This window comes from Pseudorca crassidens, chromosome 1 (genome assembly GCF_039906515.1).
Source record: "Pseudorca crassidens isolate mPseCra1 chromosome 1, mPseCra1.hap1, whole genome shotgun sequence".
NCBI classification, from domain to species: domain Eukaryota; kingdom Metazoa; phylum Chordata; class Mammalia; order Artiodactyla; family Delphinidae; genus Pseudorca; species Pseudorca crassidens.
The window spans coordinates 29949221-29966403 of NC_090296.1; the positions used below are offsets into that span (position 1 = coordinate 29949221).

A 17183-nucleotide genomic window follows, 5' to 3' on the forward strand; every position below is an offset into this window, starting at 1 on the left:
AATGAACAGATACAATTAAAAAATGCACAGAATATCTGAATAGACATTTTTCCAAAGAAGGCCCTACAGATGGCCAACAGGTTCATGAAAACACGCTCATCACTAATCATCAGGGAAATGCAAATCAAGACCACCTCACCATCACCTCACACCTGTGAGAATGGCTATTATCAAAAAGACAAGGGATAACAAATGTTAGTGAGGATGTGGAGAAAAGAGAGCCCTTGTGCACTGTTGGTGGGACTGTAAATAGGTGCAGCCACTATGGAAAACAGTATGAAGTTTCCAAAAAAATTAAAAGTAGAACTACCATAAGATCCAGAAATTCCACTTCTGAGTATTTATTGGAAGAAAATGAAAACACTAATTCAAAAAGATATATGCCCCCCCATGTTCACTGCAGCATGGAAACAACCTAAAGATATGGAAACAACCTAAATGTTCATCGATGGATGAATAGATAAAAAATATGTGAGATACATAAATAATGGTATATTTTTCAGCCATAAAAATAATGAAATTTTGCCACTTGTGACAACATGGATGGACCTTGAAGGCACTATGCTAGGTGAAATAAATCAGACAGAGAAAGATGAACACTGTATGCTCTCACTTTTGTGTGGAATCTAAAAAACACAAGAAAACAGAATCAAGCTCCAAGATACAGAGAATGGATTGGTGGCTGCCAGAGTTGGAGACTGGGGGGTGGGCAAAATGGGTGAAGGGGGTCCAAAGTACAAACTTTTAGTTATAAAATAAATAAATCATGGGGATGTAATGTACTGAATACAACATTGTGACTATAGTAAATAATACTGTATTGCGTATTTGAAAGCTTAAAGTAAGTGTTAAACTTTTTCACTATAACAAAAAAAATTTGGGGGGGCTTCCCTGGTGGCGCAGTGGTTGAGAGTCTGTCTGCCGATGCAGGGGACACGGGTTCGTGCCCCAGTCCGGGAAGATCCCACATGCCGCAGAGCGGCTGGGCCCGTGAGCCATGGCCGCTGAGCCTGCGCGTCCAGAACCTGTGCTCCGCAACGGGAGAGTCCACAACAATGAGAGGCCCGCGTTCCGCAAAAAAAAAAAAAAAAAAAAAAAAATTGGGGGAATTCCCTGTAGGTCCAGCTGTTAGGACTCTGCGCTTTCACTGCCGAGGTGCCAGGTTCGATCCCTAGTTGACTGGGGAACTAAGATCCCACAAGCTGCGTGGTGTAGCCAAAAATAAATAAATAAATAAAAAGAAAGAAAATTTTGTAGCTATATATGGCGATAGATATTAACTAGACTTATCGTGGTGATTATTTTATAATGTATACACATATCCAATCATTATGTTGTACACCCGAAACTAATATAATGTTATATGCCAATTATGCCTAAATTTTAAAAAATGAGTTGGGAAGTGTTTCCTCTTCTATCCTCTGGAAGAATTTGTGTAGAATTGGTATTGTTTCTTCCTTAAGTGTTTGGTAGAATTCAGCAGCAAAGCCATCTGGTCTTGGAATTGTCCTTGTGAGAAGGTTTTAAACTAAAATTCATCTTAATAGTTAAAGGGTTATTCCAGTTATGTTTTTCCTTGAGTCATGTTTGGCAGTTTGTGTCCTTTAAGGAACTGGCCATTTCTTGTAAGTAGTTGAATTTATAATAACATAAAGTTATTAATAATATTTCTTTATTATTCTTTTATTATATTAGGATTTGTAGTGATTTTCGTTTCCATTTCTGTAACGGTATTTGTGTCTTTTCTCTCTTTTTGGGGTAAGTCTAGATATAAATTTATCAATTTTAAAAAATCTTGTCAAAGATCCATCTTTTGGATTATTTTCTCTATTGTTTTCTATGTCATCGTTTCTGCTCTATCTTAATTATTTTCTTCTCTCTGTTTATTTTGTATTTAACTTCCTCTTGTTCTCTAGTTCCAGATGATAGCCTAAATAATTGCTCTGAGACCTTTATTCTTTTCTGAGACAAGCATTATATCCTACAAATTTCTCTCTAAGCATTGTCTTTATTTGTTGTGTTTTCATTTTCATTCAGCCCAGAATACTTTCTAATTTCCCTGTGGCTTCTTTGACCAAAGTGTTGTTTAGAAGTGTATTGTTTAATTTCCAAATATTTAGGGATTTTCCACTTATATTTCAGATACAGATTTCTAGCTAATTCCATTGTGGTTAGAGAAAACACTTTATATGATTTCAATACTTTTTATTTTACTGCCTAACATGATCTATCTTGATGAATAGCCTGTGTGCACTTGAAAAGAAGGTATATTTTTCTGTCGTTGGGAATGCCAAGTTGGTTGATAATGTTGTTCAAGTCTTCCCTGTTCTTACTGATTTCCTTCCTACTTGTATTAATTACTGTCAGGAGTATAGAAATCTCCAGCTCTATTTGTGGATTTGTCTATTCCTCCTTCCAGTTCTTTCAATTTTTGCTTTATGTATTTTGAAGTTCTGTTATTAGGTGAACGCCTATGTCCTCTTGATGAAATGTCTCTTTCTAAACCTGATAATATTTCTTATTCTAAAATTTTCTTTGTCTGATATTAATGTGGCCATTGCAGATTTGTTTTGATTAATGTTTTCATAGTATAACTTTTTAAATCCTTTTACTCTATGTCTTTACCCTTAAAGTGTGTTTCTTGTAGATGGCATATAGTTGGACCTTGCTTTTTTTATCCAGTTGGACAATTTTTGCCTTTTCACTGCAGTGTTTAAACCATTTACATTTAATGTGATTTTCATCATGGCTGGGTTTACATATGACATCTTGCTATTTGTTTTCTACTTGTTCTGTGTGTCCTTTACTTCTTTTCCCATCTTATCTTACTTTGGATTGAGTACATTTTATTATTCAAATTTCTTGCTGACATTGGCTTATCTGCTATACATCTTTGTTTTGTTTTTTAGTTGATCTGGGGTTCACAATATATATTGCTAACTTATCATACTCTAACTTCAAAAAATGTAATACCATTTATATAGAATTTACCACTGCATACTTCCATCTTCTCTCCCATCCTTTGTGGTATTATTTTCCTACATTTTACTTTATAAACTATGTTATAAACTCCATGATACATTGTTATTGTTTTTATTATAAACAATTATCTTTTTAAAATATTTTAACAATGGGAAAAATATTTTTATATTTATCCATATATTTGACATTTCCATCATTCTTCATTCTTTTGTATCTATCTAAATTTCCCTCTAGTATCATTATCCTTTTGCCCGAATAATGTTCTTTATCATTTCTTGTAGTGCAGGTCTGCTTATTCTGAATTCTCTGTGATTACTTTTGTTTGAAAAAGTCTTTATTTTGCCTTCATTTATAAAAGACATTTACTAGTAAGGAATTCTAGATTGACAGGTTTTTTTTCATTCATTACTTTTAAGATGTTGCTACATTGTTTCCTGGCTTACATCATTTTTGATGAGAAGTCTGCTATCATTTTTTCCCCTCTCTGTTATATATCTTTTTTTCTCTTGGGCCATTTTCAAGATTTTCTCTTTATCACTCATTTTCAGCAATTTGATTATAAGGACCTTGCTGTGGTTTTCTTCATGTCTTTTCTGCTTGGGGTTCATTGAGCTTCCATCTGTGGGTTTATAGGTTTCATCAAATTTGCAAAACTTTTGGCCATTTATTTCTTGAAATATTTTTCTGTCCTTTCTCTTGCTCTCCTTTCCTTTTGTGACCTTAATTACACATATACTAGATTGCTTGATATTGTTCCACAGATTGCTGATGCTCTGTTCATTTTTTTTTCCAGTCATTTTTCTTCCAGTGTTTCATATTAAGTACCTTCTATGGCTATGTTTTCCACCCTCTGTGGTGTTTAATCTGTTGTTAATCCTATACAGTATATCTTTCATTTGAGATAGTGTATTTTTTTAATTAATTAATGTTTTTTGGCTGTGTTGGGTCTTCATTGCTGCATGCAAGCTTTCTCTAGATGCGGCAAGCAGGGGCTCCTCTTTGTTGTGGTGCTCGGGCTTCTCATTGCGGTGGCTTGTCTTTATTGTGGAGCTTGGCTTTAGGCGTGTGGGCTTCAGTAGCTGTGGCACACGGGCTTAGTAGTTGTGGCTTGTGGACTCTAGAGCACAGGCTCAGTAGTTGTGGTTTATGGGCTTAGCAGCTCTGCGGCACGTGGGATCTTCTCGGACCAGGGATCGAACCTATGTTCCCTGTATTGGCAGGCAGATTATTAACTACTGTGCCATGAGGGAAGTCCTCTAGTGCTTTTTTTTTTTAAAAAAAAAAATTAATTTATTTCTTTTTGTCTGCGTTGGGTCTTTGTTGCTGTGTGCGGGCTTTCTCTAGTTGCGGCGAGCGGGGGCTACTCGTTGTTGTGGTGCGCGGGCTTCTCATTGTGGTGGCTTCTCCTGTTGCGGAGCACAGGCTCTAGGCATGCGGGCTTCAGTAGTTATGGCACGCGGGCTCAGTATTTGTGGTTTGCAGGTTCTAGAGCGCAGGCTCAGTAGTTGTGGAGCACGGGCTTAGTTGCTCGGCGGCATGTGGGATCTTCCCGGACCAGGGCTCAAACCCGTGTCCCCTGCATTGGCAGGTGGATTCTTAGCCACTGTGCTACCTGGGAAGCGCCCTCTAGTACCTTTTAAACAGAGAAAAAAGTTTTAATTTGTTAACATCTAATTTTATCAATTTTCTCTTTTATGAATTGTGCTTTTGCTATCATGTCTAAGAACTCTTCACCTAGCCTAGATCTTGACATTTTTCTTATATGTTTTCTTCTTAAAGTTTTATAGTTTTGCATTTTACTTTTAAATCTATGATCAGTTTTGAATGAATTTTTGTGTAAGGTATGAGATTCAGGTTGAGGTTATTTTTTGCCTATTTTTTGTCCAATTACTCCAGCACCATCCTTCCTCTAGGATAAAGGAAAGACTTGTCCTTCCTGTAAATGAATTGCTTTTGCAACTTTGTCAAAAATTAGTTGAGTGAATTTCTCAAAGTTGAGAAATAGAGAAGGAAACAAGGTCCTGAGCATGCTATTTGACTCCAAGATTGAGATTTGGCAGAAATTATAATCACCAGATTTTTCAGTTATGTGAGCCAGTACATTTCTTTTATTGATTAAGGCAGTTTGATTTGCAATTTCTGCCTTAACTACTGGAAGGAAAATATAGCTCATAGGTCAGTGGACTCACTCATAATCTGATGAAATATATTATCATATTTAAAAACTACCAACTAGAGTAGAGTAAGTAATCCATTTAAGTATAGAAAAAGCAAAGTCCTCTTAGTAAAATATAGGATTGCCTCTTTTGGACACTTGTTGTTATTTTGCAGTCCAACATCCCACCTCCTTTCCTATTTGTAGGTAGTCTCCCACTATATCATGCCTCCTACTCCAGAACTCAAGAGAAAAGATCCTCCCTCTCTCCACTTTCCTTACATTCAGGCCACAAATATATGATCCATGTGAGCCAAGTAGATTTCCTGCCTAGGATTTTGAAACTTGAGAGATATATAAAGATGCAGAGACAGTTAAGAAATTATTCACAGCAGCACTGCTGTATTAGTTTTCTGTGGCTGCTGTAACAAATTACCACAAAATTATTGGCTAAAACAACATAGATTTATTATCTTACAGTTTTACATGTCAGAAGTCAGATATAGGTATCCCTGGGCTGAAATCAAGCTGTTGGCAGGACTGTGTTCCTTTCCGAGGCTGTAGGGGATAATCTGTTTCCTTACCTTTCCTAACTCTGAGAGGCTCCCAGCATTCCTTGGCTCATGGCACCCTTTCTCCATTTTCAAAGTCAGCAACTCTGACTCCTTCTGTCATCACATTTGTCTTTGACCACAGCTGGGAAAGGTTCTCTGCTCTGTGATTAAATTGGGCCCACCTGGATAATGCAGGCTAATCTTCCTATCTCAAGGTCCTTAAACTTATGGGAAGAACATAAACACACTACTATATATAAGATAAATAACCAACAAGGACCTACTGTATAGCACAGGGAACTCTACTCAATATTCTGTGATAACCTATAGGAGAAAAGAATGTAAAAAAGAATGAATATATGTATAACTGAATGACTTTGCTGTGCACATGAAACTAACACAACATTGTAAGTCAACTATGCTCCAATAAAATTAAAATATTAAAAAAAAAGAAACAGGACCTCCACAGCAGTCCAGTTGTTAAGACTCTACGCTGCCACTGCAGGGGGCGTGGGTTTGATCCACAGTCGGGGAACTAAGATCCCATATGCCGCACAGTGTGGCCAAAAAACCAAAACCAAAAAAATATAAACCATATATACACATACATATACATACATACATATATATATACATATATATGTATATATATAAAATGTGTGTATATATATATACATATATATATATGTATATATATACATAAAGAAACAAACAAAAACTCTGAGGCAGGTGCAGCCCCCAAAGAATGAGCAGCGACCTGCCGGCCTCTTCTTCCTGCTCCTAACGATGACAGTGGCGATCCTTTCGCCAGAGCTCCAGTTCCCTTACCCCGCCAGTCCTCACCCTAGTCCAGGGTGCTGTACGTGGCAGGGCCCCAGAAGTGCCCAGTTTTGAGTGACTGATGAAAAGAACTAACAAAACCTGGGGCAGTGGCTCCACCTGCTGAGGTCTGGGGCCGGCATCCCTCCCTGAAATGATGGCTACTGGTCTCTGATGAGATGAACACAGAAATCGAAAGGAAGCATCTAGAAAATTTTATAGTGATTTGGCAGAGTCCTTTTAATTTCCTTTGAATCTAATAATAATTTTTTTAGTTGAAAAAAAAAGTTCCTTAATCTTAGTCACATGTGCAAAGTCCCTTTTGCCATGTAATGTAACGTGTATACAGGTTGTCGGGGTCTGGATGTGGACATATTTGGAAGACCATTATTCTGCCTACCACAGTTGCCATCACTGAGAACGCAGTGGTGGCAGTAGCATAGAATGTACTGGAAAACGTCTTCAGGGGATATGGTGCTAATGATTGTGTCCCACCTTGACCTCCTATGGTGAGAATTTGGTTGTGATTCCACCTAACTGCCTCCCTTGACTAGTTTTTGAGCCAGGTTTCCCAAACTTCTCAACAATTCTAAGATACCTTATAGCCTTCCAATAAAATAACTTCTTAATTACACAGAGTGAATTTCCAAGCTCTGTCTTAGTGGATAGCCATGTAATGTCAAGCAGAAAGGTAAATTTATATATATATACATATATATATATATATTTTTTGGTTGCGTTGGGTCTTCGTTGCTGCGCGCGGGCTTTCTCTAGTTGCGGCGAGCGGGGGCAACTCTTTGTTGCGGTGCGGGGGGTTCTCACTGCGGTGGCTTCTCTTGTTGCGGAGCATGGGCTCTAGGCACGTGGCCTTCAGTAGTTGTGGCTCACAGGCTCAGTAGCTGTGGCTTGCGGGCTCCAGAGCGCAGGCTCAGTAGTTGTGGCGCACGGGCTTAGTTGCTCGGCGGCATGTGGGATCTTCGCGGACCAGGGCTCGAACCCGTGCCTCCTGCACTGGCAGGCAGATTCTTAACCACTGCACAACCAGGGAAGTCCAGAAAGGTAACTTTAGAGGAATTCAATTATTCTGGTTCCATAGGTAGAGACTATCTCTAACAGGAGGTCTATACATGTTAGCCTTTTATCATAAATATTCAACTGATTTGAATACTTCCCTCTTGTTCTGATTCTATACTCACCAAGCACTTTTTCAATAGGTTTCTCCTATAGGACTATTATCAGAGGAACAAATGTGCTGTGTTAATTTTGAGCATTCCAGTCTGGGTAATAGTAATATGTCATTGTAAACTATTGGCTTGGCATCCTCAGCCTGGTAAACTTAGTGTGTGTCTACCGCTAAGAGATGGATCCATCTAGGTGGGTGATAAAATCAAATTTCTGTGTCTGCAAGGCCGAAGGGTGGATCTGGCCCTAACAAACTTACCAAGGAAATGAATGCCATCCCTTTGCACCATTTGGGAAACAGACAGCTTAATCCACACAGGATACCTGGATGTAGCCACACAATTTAGGAGTGTGTATTTTAATAGCTAAAGACCAGTGGTTGTGTGTGTGTGTGTGTGTGTGTGTGTGTGTGTGTGTTTGTACTGAGGACTCCTTTTATGGCGGAAGTTGAAGGGGACAAACCTGAAAACCTTTCTTCTACTTGTTTTGTACGTCCTATTGTGGTTAAGACCTTTAAAATGCTGTGTTGAGTGACCTAAGGAAATTATTAAGTCCAAAAGCTTGGTTTGCTTACCTTGTAGATTCTACTTTCCAGTCACCTTTTACTTTATTCATGTTTTTCTAATTAAAAAATTTAAAATTTTATTTTATACGGTGAGATATGCAAATGGAAAGTATGAAAAACATATAAATTGTTTAAAGCAAAAGTATCAAGTGAACATTGGTGCAACCACCACGAAGGTCAAGAGTAGAACACTGCCTGTGACTTTCTGTTTGAATAATAATTAAAAAAAGAGTAGAACACTGCCAACAAACACCCAGATGTCCATCATGTGCCCTGATCATATTGGCTCCTCCGTGAGCTAACCACTAGCTTGACTGTTCTTTTTTGTATAATGGCTCATAATATGGCAAATTGGCCAGCCTACTGGAAACAATGAAAAATGCTGGTAAAATAGTGAAGAGTCAATAAGAAGACATGGAAAAATCAGACCAAAATCTAGGTGAAGGCAGGATCCAGAGAGTAAATAGAGCAATGATGTTACTTTTACCCTAGGGCACATGTCTTACTTGAGAACTTAAACATTTTTTTTTTTTGTCTTTCTCTTATATGGCTTTTTTTTTTCATATCCAGTTTTATTCTTTTATTGTTTTCAGGGCTCCTTGAAAATATATAATTTTTATTTTATTTATTTATGTATTAAAGTACAGTTGAGTTTACAATGTCATGTTAGTTTCAGGTATACAGCACAATGATTCAGTTATATATATATATATATATATATATATATATATATATATATATATATATACTTTTTCAGATTCTTTTCCCTGATTGGTTATTACAAAATATTGAGTATAGTTCCCTGTGCTATGCAGTAGGTCCTTGTTGGTTATCTATTTTATGTACAGTAGTGTGTATGTGTTAATTCTAACCTCATAATTTATCCCTCCTCTCCTTTCCTCTTTGGTAACCATAAGTTTGTTTCTATGTCTGTGGGTCTATTTCTGTCTTGTACACAAGTTCATTTGTATCTTTTCTTTTCTTTTTTTAGATTCCACATATAAATGATACCATATAATATTTGTCTTTCTCTGTCTGGCTTACTTCACTTAATATGATAATCTCTAGATAAACCCATGCACTTATGGTCAATTAATCTATGACAAAGGAGGCAAGAATATACAATGGAGAAAAGACAGTCTCTTCAACAAGTAGTGCTGGGAATACTAGACAACTACATGTAAAAGAATGATATTAGGGCTTCCCTGGTGGCGCAGTGGTTGAGAGTCCGCCTGCCGATGCCGGGGACATGGGTCCGTGCCCCGGTCCGGGAAGATCCCACATGCCGCGGAGCGGCTGGGCCCGTCAGCCAAGGCCGCTGAGCCTGCGCGTCCGGAGCCTGTGCTCCACAACGGGAGAGGCCACAACAGTGAGAGACCCGCGTACCGCAAGAAAAAAAAAAAAAGTATGATATTAGAACATTCTCTAACACCATATACAAAAATAAACAAAATGGATTAAAGACCTAAATGTAAGACTGGGTACTATAAAACTCCTAGAGGAAAACATAGGCAGAACACTTTTTGACATAAATCACAGAAATATTTTTTTGGATCCGTCTCCTAGAGTAATGGAAATAAAACTAAAAATAAACAAATGGGACCTAATTGAACTTAAAAGCTTCTGCACAGCAAAGGAAAGCATAAACAAAATGAAAAGACAACCTAAAGAACGGGAGAAAATATTTTCAAACAATGTGACTGACAAGAGATTAATTTCTAAAATATACAAACAGCTCATACAGCTCAATATCAAAAAAACAACCCATCAAAAAATGGGCAGAGGGCTTCCCTGGTGGCGCAGTGGTTGGGAGTCTGCCTGCCGATGCAGGGGACGCGGGTTCGTGCCCTGGTCCGGGAAGATCCCACATGCCGCCGAGCGGCTGGGCCCATGAGCCATGGCCGCTGAGCCTGCGCGTCCGGAGCCTGCGCGTCCGGAGCCTGTGCTCCGCAACGGGAGACGCCGCAACAGTGAGAGGCCCGCATACAGCAAAAAAAATGAAATAAAATAAAATGGGCAGAAGATCTAAATAGACATTTCTCCGAAGAAGACATACAGATGGCCAACAGGCACACGAAAAAAATGCTTAACATTGCTAATTATTTGAGAAATGCAAATCAAAACTACAATGAGGTATCACCTCAAACCCATTAGAAAGGCCATCATCAAAAAGTCTACAAATATTAAATACTGGAGAGGGTATGAAGAAAAAGGAACCCTCCTACACTGTTGGTGGGAACGTAAATTGGTATAGCCACTATGGAGAATAGTATGGAGTTTCCTTAAAAAACTGAAAACAGAGTTACCATATGATCCTGCAATCCCACTCCTGGGCATATATCCGGAGAAAACTATACTTTGAAAAGATACATGCACCCCAATATTCATTGCAGCACTATTTACAATCACCAAGACATGGAAACAACCTAAGTGTCCATCAACAGAAGAATGGCTAGAGAAGATGTGGTGCATATACACAATGGAATATTAGCCGTAAAAAAAAATGAAATAATGCCATCTGCAGCAACATGGATGGACCTAGAGAACTTAAACTTGTTTTTTCTAGGCCTAGGGGGCAAGTAGGACAGAAGGCTAAGCCCAGGACCTGGTCGAATGGGGAATTCTAAAGCCGGGACCTCAGTGTAAGGGTGAATTGCAAGTAAACACACCCCCACCTAACAGATTGAAAGAAAGTTGTCTTGGAAGGGGTGATTGTGGGGAGCTGTAGAGGGGTACTGGACCCATAAGCCAGCCCTCTCAGGGATATGTAGCCTAAATATACATCTCTTGGTGGTTTAAAAAAAAAAAAATCCCAAACAGTGCTAGTTTAAAGTTATCTCTACTGGCAGAAGCAAAACTAAATTCTCTCAGGAGGAATGAACCTTTATCTTAGCTTTCAAAATTCCCACAAATAATTTTCCAAGGAAAATGCAGCTCATAGTAAAAAATAACTAAGCACACAAAGAATGAGACTGAGTAAAACCATCCAACAACTGAAAGGGATCTGATAATTCCCATGATCTATTACAAGAAATAAAAGTAAAATAGTTTATTTTCCATTATCGACATATTGCACTTAAATAGTAAGAAATTTCAAGAGTATAACTGTGTTTAAAGTCTTTCTTTTTCCTCACCTTAGTTACCTTCCTTGGAGGCAACCATTTTCCACAGTTTTAGGGGGTTCTTATTTTAACTTAAAAAAATGTACTTTAAAATGGGCACGTTGGTTTTAAAAAGGGTTAAATACCATTTTGTTCTCAGGATATATTAATAGCCTCATTTTATAATTAGGAGTATGAAGCAAACTATTAAGGCTACAAAAAATTATAGTGGTAGGTTAGGAACGAAACCTTCTAGGGAAATTTTATGCCATGCTGGCCAGTCTCAAGAGCCTAGCTCAAGACCTGTTATCTTAAATTCCTTTCTAAAATCCCTCTTTTCCTCTTCTCCCCTTTAAACTTCGAAATTGTAAAGTACTTCAGATAGCTTAGCTCTTAGTATCCTTGTTTGTGATGTGGCATTTCTCCACCATTGTGCTGTTAGTCCCACTGTTGGCTATCTGCCCAGTCTTGAAGACATAATTTTCAGCAATATAACCCTCACACATGGCTGATTCATTATTATGTAGATTTAGTTTTACTATTGGTCTAACTATGTCCCTTGAATCATAGCGTACAAAATTAGCTCACTTTAGGTCAGGAGATGGGTTCTTGTCCCAGCTTTGTCAATAATTTGCTTTATGACCTTGGCAAGTCACTTAACCTTCGTTTTCTCTCCTGGGTTAACAATTATCAAGATAGAATCATAGAACATTAAAACTGGCAGGGACCTCAGAGTTTACAGGATATAATCCTTTTATTTCATGGAGAGTTGCATGATTTACCCAAGAGCTTTCTAGAACAAGCACCCAGTCTTCAGCATCTCAAACCAGTGCTCTTTACATCAGGCTTGCTTTCGGTGCTGTTCTAAGAAACAAACGAAAAAAACAAAAAGTGAAAGCACTGAACAAGTATAAGACCATTTACGAAAAGCCAGATAACGGTGTTAACCATTAGCCTTACTGTAGTCTGAAAGCTTACTTGAATAAATGTACCCCCTCTAACTAAAAGAAAATTTGGAAGTTCTTCAGGTATGTAAGGAAAAGTCAGAAAAATAAATTAATGGAGAAAAAAAATTAATGGTTGGCTTGCAGAACACTCTTGAAGGGAAAACAAAACTCCCACAAGAGTACTTATATTCTCTTATAAATTCTTTCTGGTCTTTTCTTAGTTAGTGCAAGATGAACTTGGGTAAGAGGAGACTGCCTGTTTTTATACATTCCTGAAGGAATGGTATGCATTAAGGGTAACTTGAAATCGAATTATTTGCCTCGCCTATAGTACATATTACATCAGTTCTCTAATTTAGCGCCACTCCTTCTCTGGCCACTACCCAAAACAAGGTGCTGAAACCTGCGGAAACCACAGTCACCGCAAAAACTCCAAGTCCCATAATGCTCGAAGGGCAGTCTCTACCGCCTCTGCGCAAGAGCAGCGTTTTCGGTACTGGGAGTTGTAGTCATTCAGGGGGCTTCACTTCCGGGAAGTTGGGGAAGGACGCGCCTCCGGAGAACTACATTTCCCAGGAGGCTATGCGCGTCCTTCTCCGCCCCCGCCGGCGTCAGGCTCCACCTCTCCCGCTCCTCCCTCACTGGGCTGCACCGCTCACGCCTTCCTGTTAGTCCGAGCAGGAAGAAGTTCACTCAGATCAGCTGATCCTAACTGACAACAGGAGAGGAGGAAACCCGGGAGGCAGCAAAGGAGGAGGGGGGTGGAGATGGAGAGGAGGCTGGATCCACCGGTGCCCTGAGGAACAGCCCCCGTCTCCACCGGCGCCCCGGGGTCCCCCGACGCCGCCTCGCCGCAGCAGAGCTGCTTCGTGGTGGGGTTCCCGGGACGCCGCGGTCGGGGAGGGAAGGGCACGGCCCTGCGCCGGACGAGCGCTAGCCCTGGAGCTCCCTCCTTTCCCAGGAGGAAGGGGGGGCGGGTGCGGCGGGGGTGGGGGTGGGGTGGTATAAACAATGGATTCGGCTCTGGCCTCTGCCAGCGTTGGGGGGATTTGGGGGGACCTTCTTTGTTCTTAGACCTTGCTCCTGCCCCTCGGGTTGTGGTGGTGGTGTCCGGAAGGAAGGAAGGGTGAGGAATCCCCGGCTGGAGAGAGGCGTCGAGGTGGGAGGCCGAGTGGGCAGATTGTTTGCTTGGGTCTGGTGGGCGGAGAGGTATCTTTTTGAAGGTTGGTTTTATTTTTTTCTCAATTGTGACAAATTTTGATTTTTATTAACGTTGTGGGAGCTGGTTGGGCACTTCTGTGATTAGGGTGTAAATAAGGTCTCCTAGTCACTCCTTTCGCCTTCCTTGTTTATCTAAAAATAAGATGGATAGATTGATTACTGTATGGGAGGAGTGAATACCCGAAAGGAGGGCTTTACATTTCCTTGGAGCGTTAGTTTGGGTGTCGAGGCGAAGGGGAGTTAGGAATATGATTGTGACAAAAAGCCCCTTTCTTGCCCCAGTTATCTATCTTTCTTTCTTTCTTTCTTATTTAGTTATTTTAAAGTTGGGTTTTGAGTGACAAAGAGAAGAATTATTTGTTTTAACTCACTTCAGGCCTGGCTTTGCAGTGGGCCATAGTGGAGGAATTCTGTCTCCTGTTGCTCCCTTTTTTTGCAGTTAGACAAAAGGAAGTACAATAATTGTTTTTAATTGTTTTTAAACATGGAATGGTGACTCTTGTTTCCAGGTTTAGAGTCGTTAATAGGCATCTGTCTAGAGTTGAAGCAATCCAGTCACAAGGTTAATTGGATCTGTGCAGGACTTCGATGGAGCTAAAGTTTATTATTATTGTTTCTTTAGCTTTTTACAAGCGTCTTTCTCCACCTCTCCCAATTGTGGGGTGCAGGTAGGGGTGCAGAGGGTGTTCCTCCAAGAACTATTTGCTTAGTGCTTTTGATTCTTAATTTAATAACTGAGGGAACAGAGAATTTCAGGCTGGGAAATAAAGCAACACAGTCTCTTAAATGCCTTGAGACTAGAGGTCATGGTTGTTTTCAGAAGGAGCGGGCTTAACCATGATTTTGAGGAGAAATTTCTAGGATCAAAATGAGCCAGTGTGATTTTTACAAGCGAGAGTGAGAGTTCTCTTGGGAGTTCTGGCCTATTTAATCACAATTTTTTTTTTATAAGGTGCATTTTTGTTTTTAGATGAGTGAAATCCTTTTCCTGCCTCTATTCTAGGTATACTCTGAAATACTGACTTGAGCTGCATAATATTGAAAAGCTCCTGACCACTCTCTTTCATTACCAAAACCTTGTGTCTGAGGCCCCATGCATGCGCCCACCTCAGTGAACCCATCAGATCTCTCTCAGATAGCCATAACAGACCCTCTCAAGTTAATTTTAACCACATATTTGCCTGCACTTTATGGAGGATGAAACTATCAAACCAAGTCAACGTTGCTGCTGACTCAGGAGTCTTGGCAGCAGGAAATTAAATATCCGAACATTTGTAAATGTGTGAAGAATTCTAATAAGACATCGAATGTTTTTTTAAAAACATTTTTTTAAGGGTGTTCAGAACGCTGTGGAGGCTGTGCTCAGTCTTCGGACTCAACGCCTTTGTCTTCACTTCTGGGGAAAGCCCAGGTACTGTTATATGGTAGGTGCTTTCTTTCCCGGTCTGAATATGAGTGCGCAGACTTCCCCAGCAGAGAAGGGCCTGAACCCTGGGCTGTTGTGCCAGGAGAGTTACACCTGCAGCGGGACTGATGAAGCCGTCTTCGAGTGTGACGAGTGCTGTAGCCTGCAGTGTCTCCGCTGCGAGGAGGAGCTCCATCGGCAGGAGCGCCTGAGAAACCATGAGCGGATCAGACTCAAAGCTGGCCACGTCCCTTACTGTGACCCCTGCAAGGGCCCCAGTGGGCATTCTCCAGGTGTGAAGCAGAGGGCAGTTGTGAGGTGCCAGACCTGTAAAATCAACTTGTGCCTGGAGTGCCAGAAGAGGACTCATTCTGGGGGTAACAGAAGGAGGCACCCTGTTACGGTGTACCATGTGGCTAAGGTCCAGGAGTTGTTGGAGGAAGAAGGGATGGATGAGGACACCAAGAGGAAGAAGATGACTGAGAAGGTTGTGAGTTTCCTCCTAGTAGATGAGAATGAAGAAGTTCAGGTAAGTGCTCAGTGGTAGTAGGGTTCATGTGGTGGCGGTAAAGATCTGATGTTGGCAGCTGGCTCTCAGGGGAGGTCCAGGAGGAGCTTGCATTTTAATCAGTAAGAGGCAAGACCCCGGAAAGCTTACATCTGTATGGAGTCAGATTTAGTTTTTTACCAGCTGCATGACCTTGGGCTGAATTACTTTACCTCTCTGAGCCTTAGTTTTCTCATTTATAAACTGGGGACAGTGCCTAGTTCATTGGGTTGCAGTGAGGATGAAATGACACAGTGTTTGTAAAGCCTGTTACCTAATAAACGCTCAGTGTGTGGTAGCTGTCATTATTATTTTTAGGATTATTATCAGGAAGAACTGATTTAGAACTGTTTTCTCAATGAGAGCACTTTGGCAAGTTGTGAATACATGTGAATAAGGAGGGACTGTGTGTGTGCAGGGAAAGAGACACTGACTTCTGGTGGGTCCCATAGGAGTGCAAAGCTGTAAGTCATCACCCTGCTAACTGCATTTAGAGACAGGTGTTTGAAAAGTGGCTTTTCGTAAGGGTAGTATCCTCTCCAGATGACCTCTTATTTTCATGTATTGGCTTCTGATCAATGGAAGCCAGTTAGGGCATCTGGGATTACAGAAGGACTGGAGAATATTTGATTTGATTCTGAGCTGGGGAGAGGGTGGCGTCTGATAGGAGCAAGTTGGGGAGATGGAAGTGTGTGACAGGGGCGATTGGGAAAGGGGTAGTAGAATGTTTATACTTTCCAGTGAAGGTGGTACAATTATCATGTCTGTACTTTCAAATGAAGACTGCTTCATTTCACATCCTGGCGTCACTCACTGGCTGTATAACCAAGGGCAAGTTACTTAAACTCCATGCCTCAATTTCACTTCTACACGGCAGCAGTAGTTGAGAGGATTCAAAGAAATTAGGAATAGAAACGGAAAGGCCCTTATCACAGGGCCTGGCACGTGGAGTACAGAACCACTTTGTTGTGTTTGTCAGTATCAGGGAGTGTTTTGTAGTACATTCAGTACTTTTAGCTGTGATGACTCCTCAAGTCTCCAGATTGGAGGAGTACCTTTGTAAGTTACCGCTTGAAAACTTTATAATTACCCAGTGAGTATTTTTCATCTGTCTTTTTCCACCTTAGATAAGGTTATGGAAATGAATTACGTCATGATTTCTGTGTACGTATGTTGTCAGCTAACCATGGCTCACGGGCCCAGCTGCTCCGCGGCATGTGGGATCTTCCCGGACCGGGGCCCGAACCCGTGTTCCCTGCATCGGCAGGCGGACTCAACCACTGCGCCACCAGGGAAGCGCTGTCAGCTAAATACTTTGCTAACACAGGCTTTCTTGCTTGGTTGAGAGGAACTAATAGAGTTATGGAAGAGTGAGCCAGATCCCATTCTGCCTCCCTTGCTAGCAATAATGTCTCCTCGATGGATTCTGCTCTAATTGGGTGACAGTGTGCACTAAATGTTTTACAAATGGAACACTTGGATTTGGATGATTCCTGTTGGTTTTGCCACCAGTTCTCTTTAATGTCAGCCTTTGGAAAGTCATACTTCGAATTGTTGTCACTTTTGTAAAATGAGAGGAAGATTTGCGATGAACCAGCGGATATTGTGTCAGCACCAAAAAGAGTATTTTTTGAGGGGAGGAGGATGTATTTTCTTTTTTCTTTTTGTAGCACTGGTACATATTTCTTAGCAGAGAATTAAGAAA

At 40.6% G+C, this 17183-nt stretch overlaps 1 protein-coding gene across 5 annotated transcripts in view; it reads left to right on the forward strand.

The window, feature by feature from the left end:
• The window catches only part of ZFYVE1 (zinc finger FYVE-type containing 1), a 74323-nt gene that overhangs the window by 12195 nt on the left and 44945 nt on the right, over window positions 1-17183 (forward strand). The window contains exons 1-2 of one of the 5 annotated variants that reach the window (XM_067731202.1): window positions 12960-13177; window positions 14530-15460. The exons of 1 other annotated variant lie outside the window; for it this stretch is intronic. In XM_067731202.1, the coding sequence (XP_067587303.1) occupies window positions 14948-15460 (513 nt within the window). In that variant the 5' untranslated portion in view covers window positions 12960-13177; window positions 14530-14947. Of the gene's footprint in view, window positions 1-12959; window positions 13178-13305; window positions 13465-14529; window positions 15461-17183 lie in introns of those variants that run through there. 3 more of the 5 variants (XM_067731207.1, XM_067731220.1, XM_067731215.1) reach the window with 3 other exon arrangements.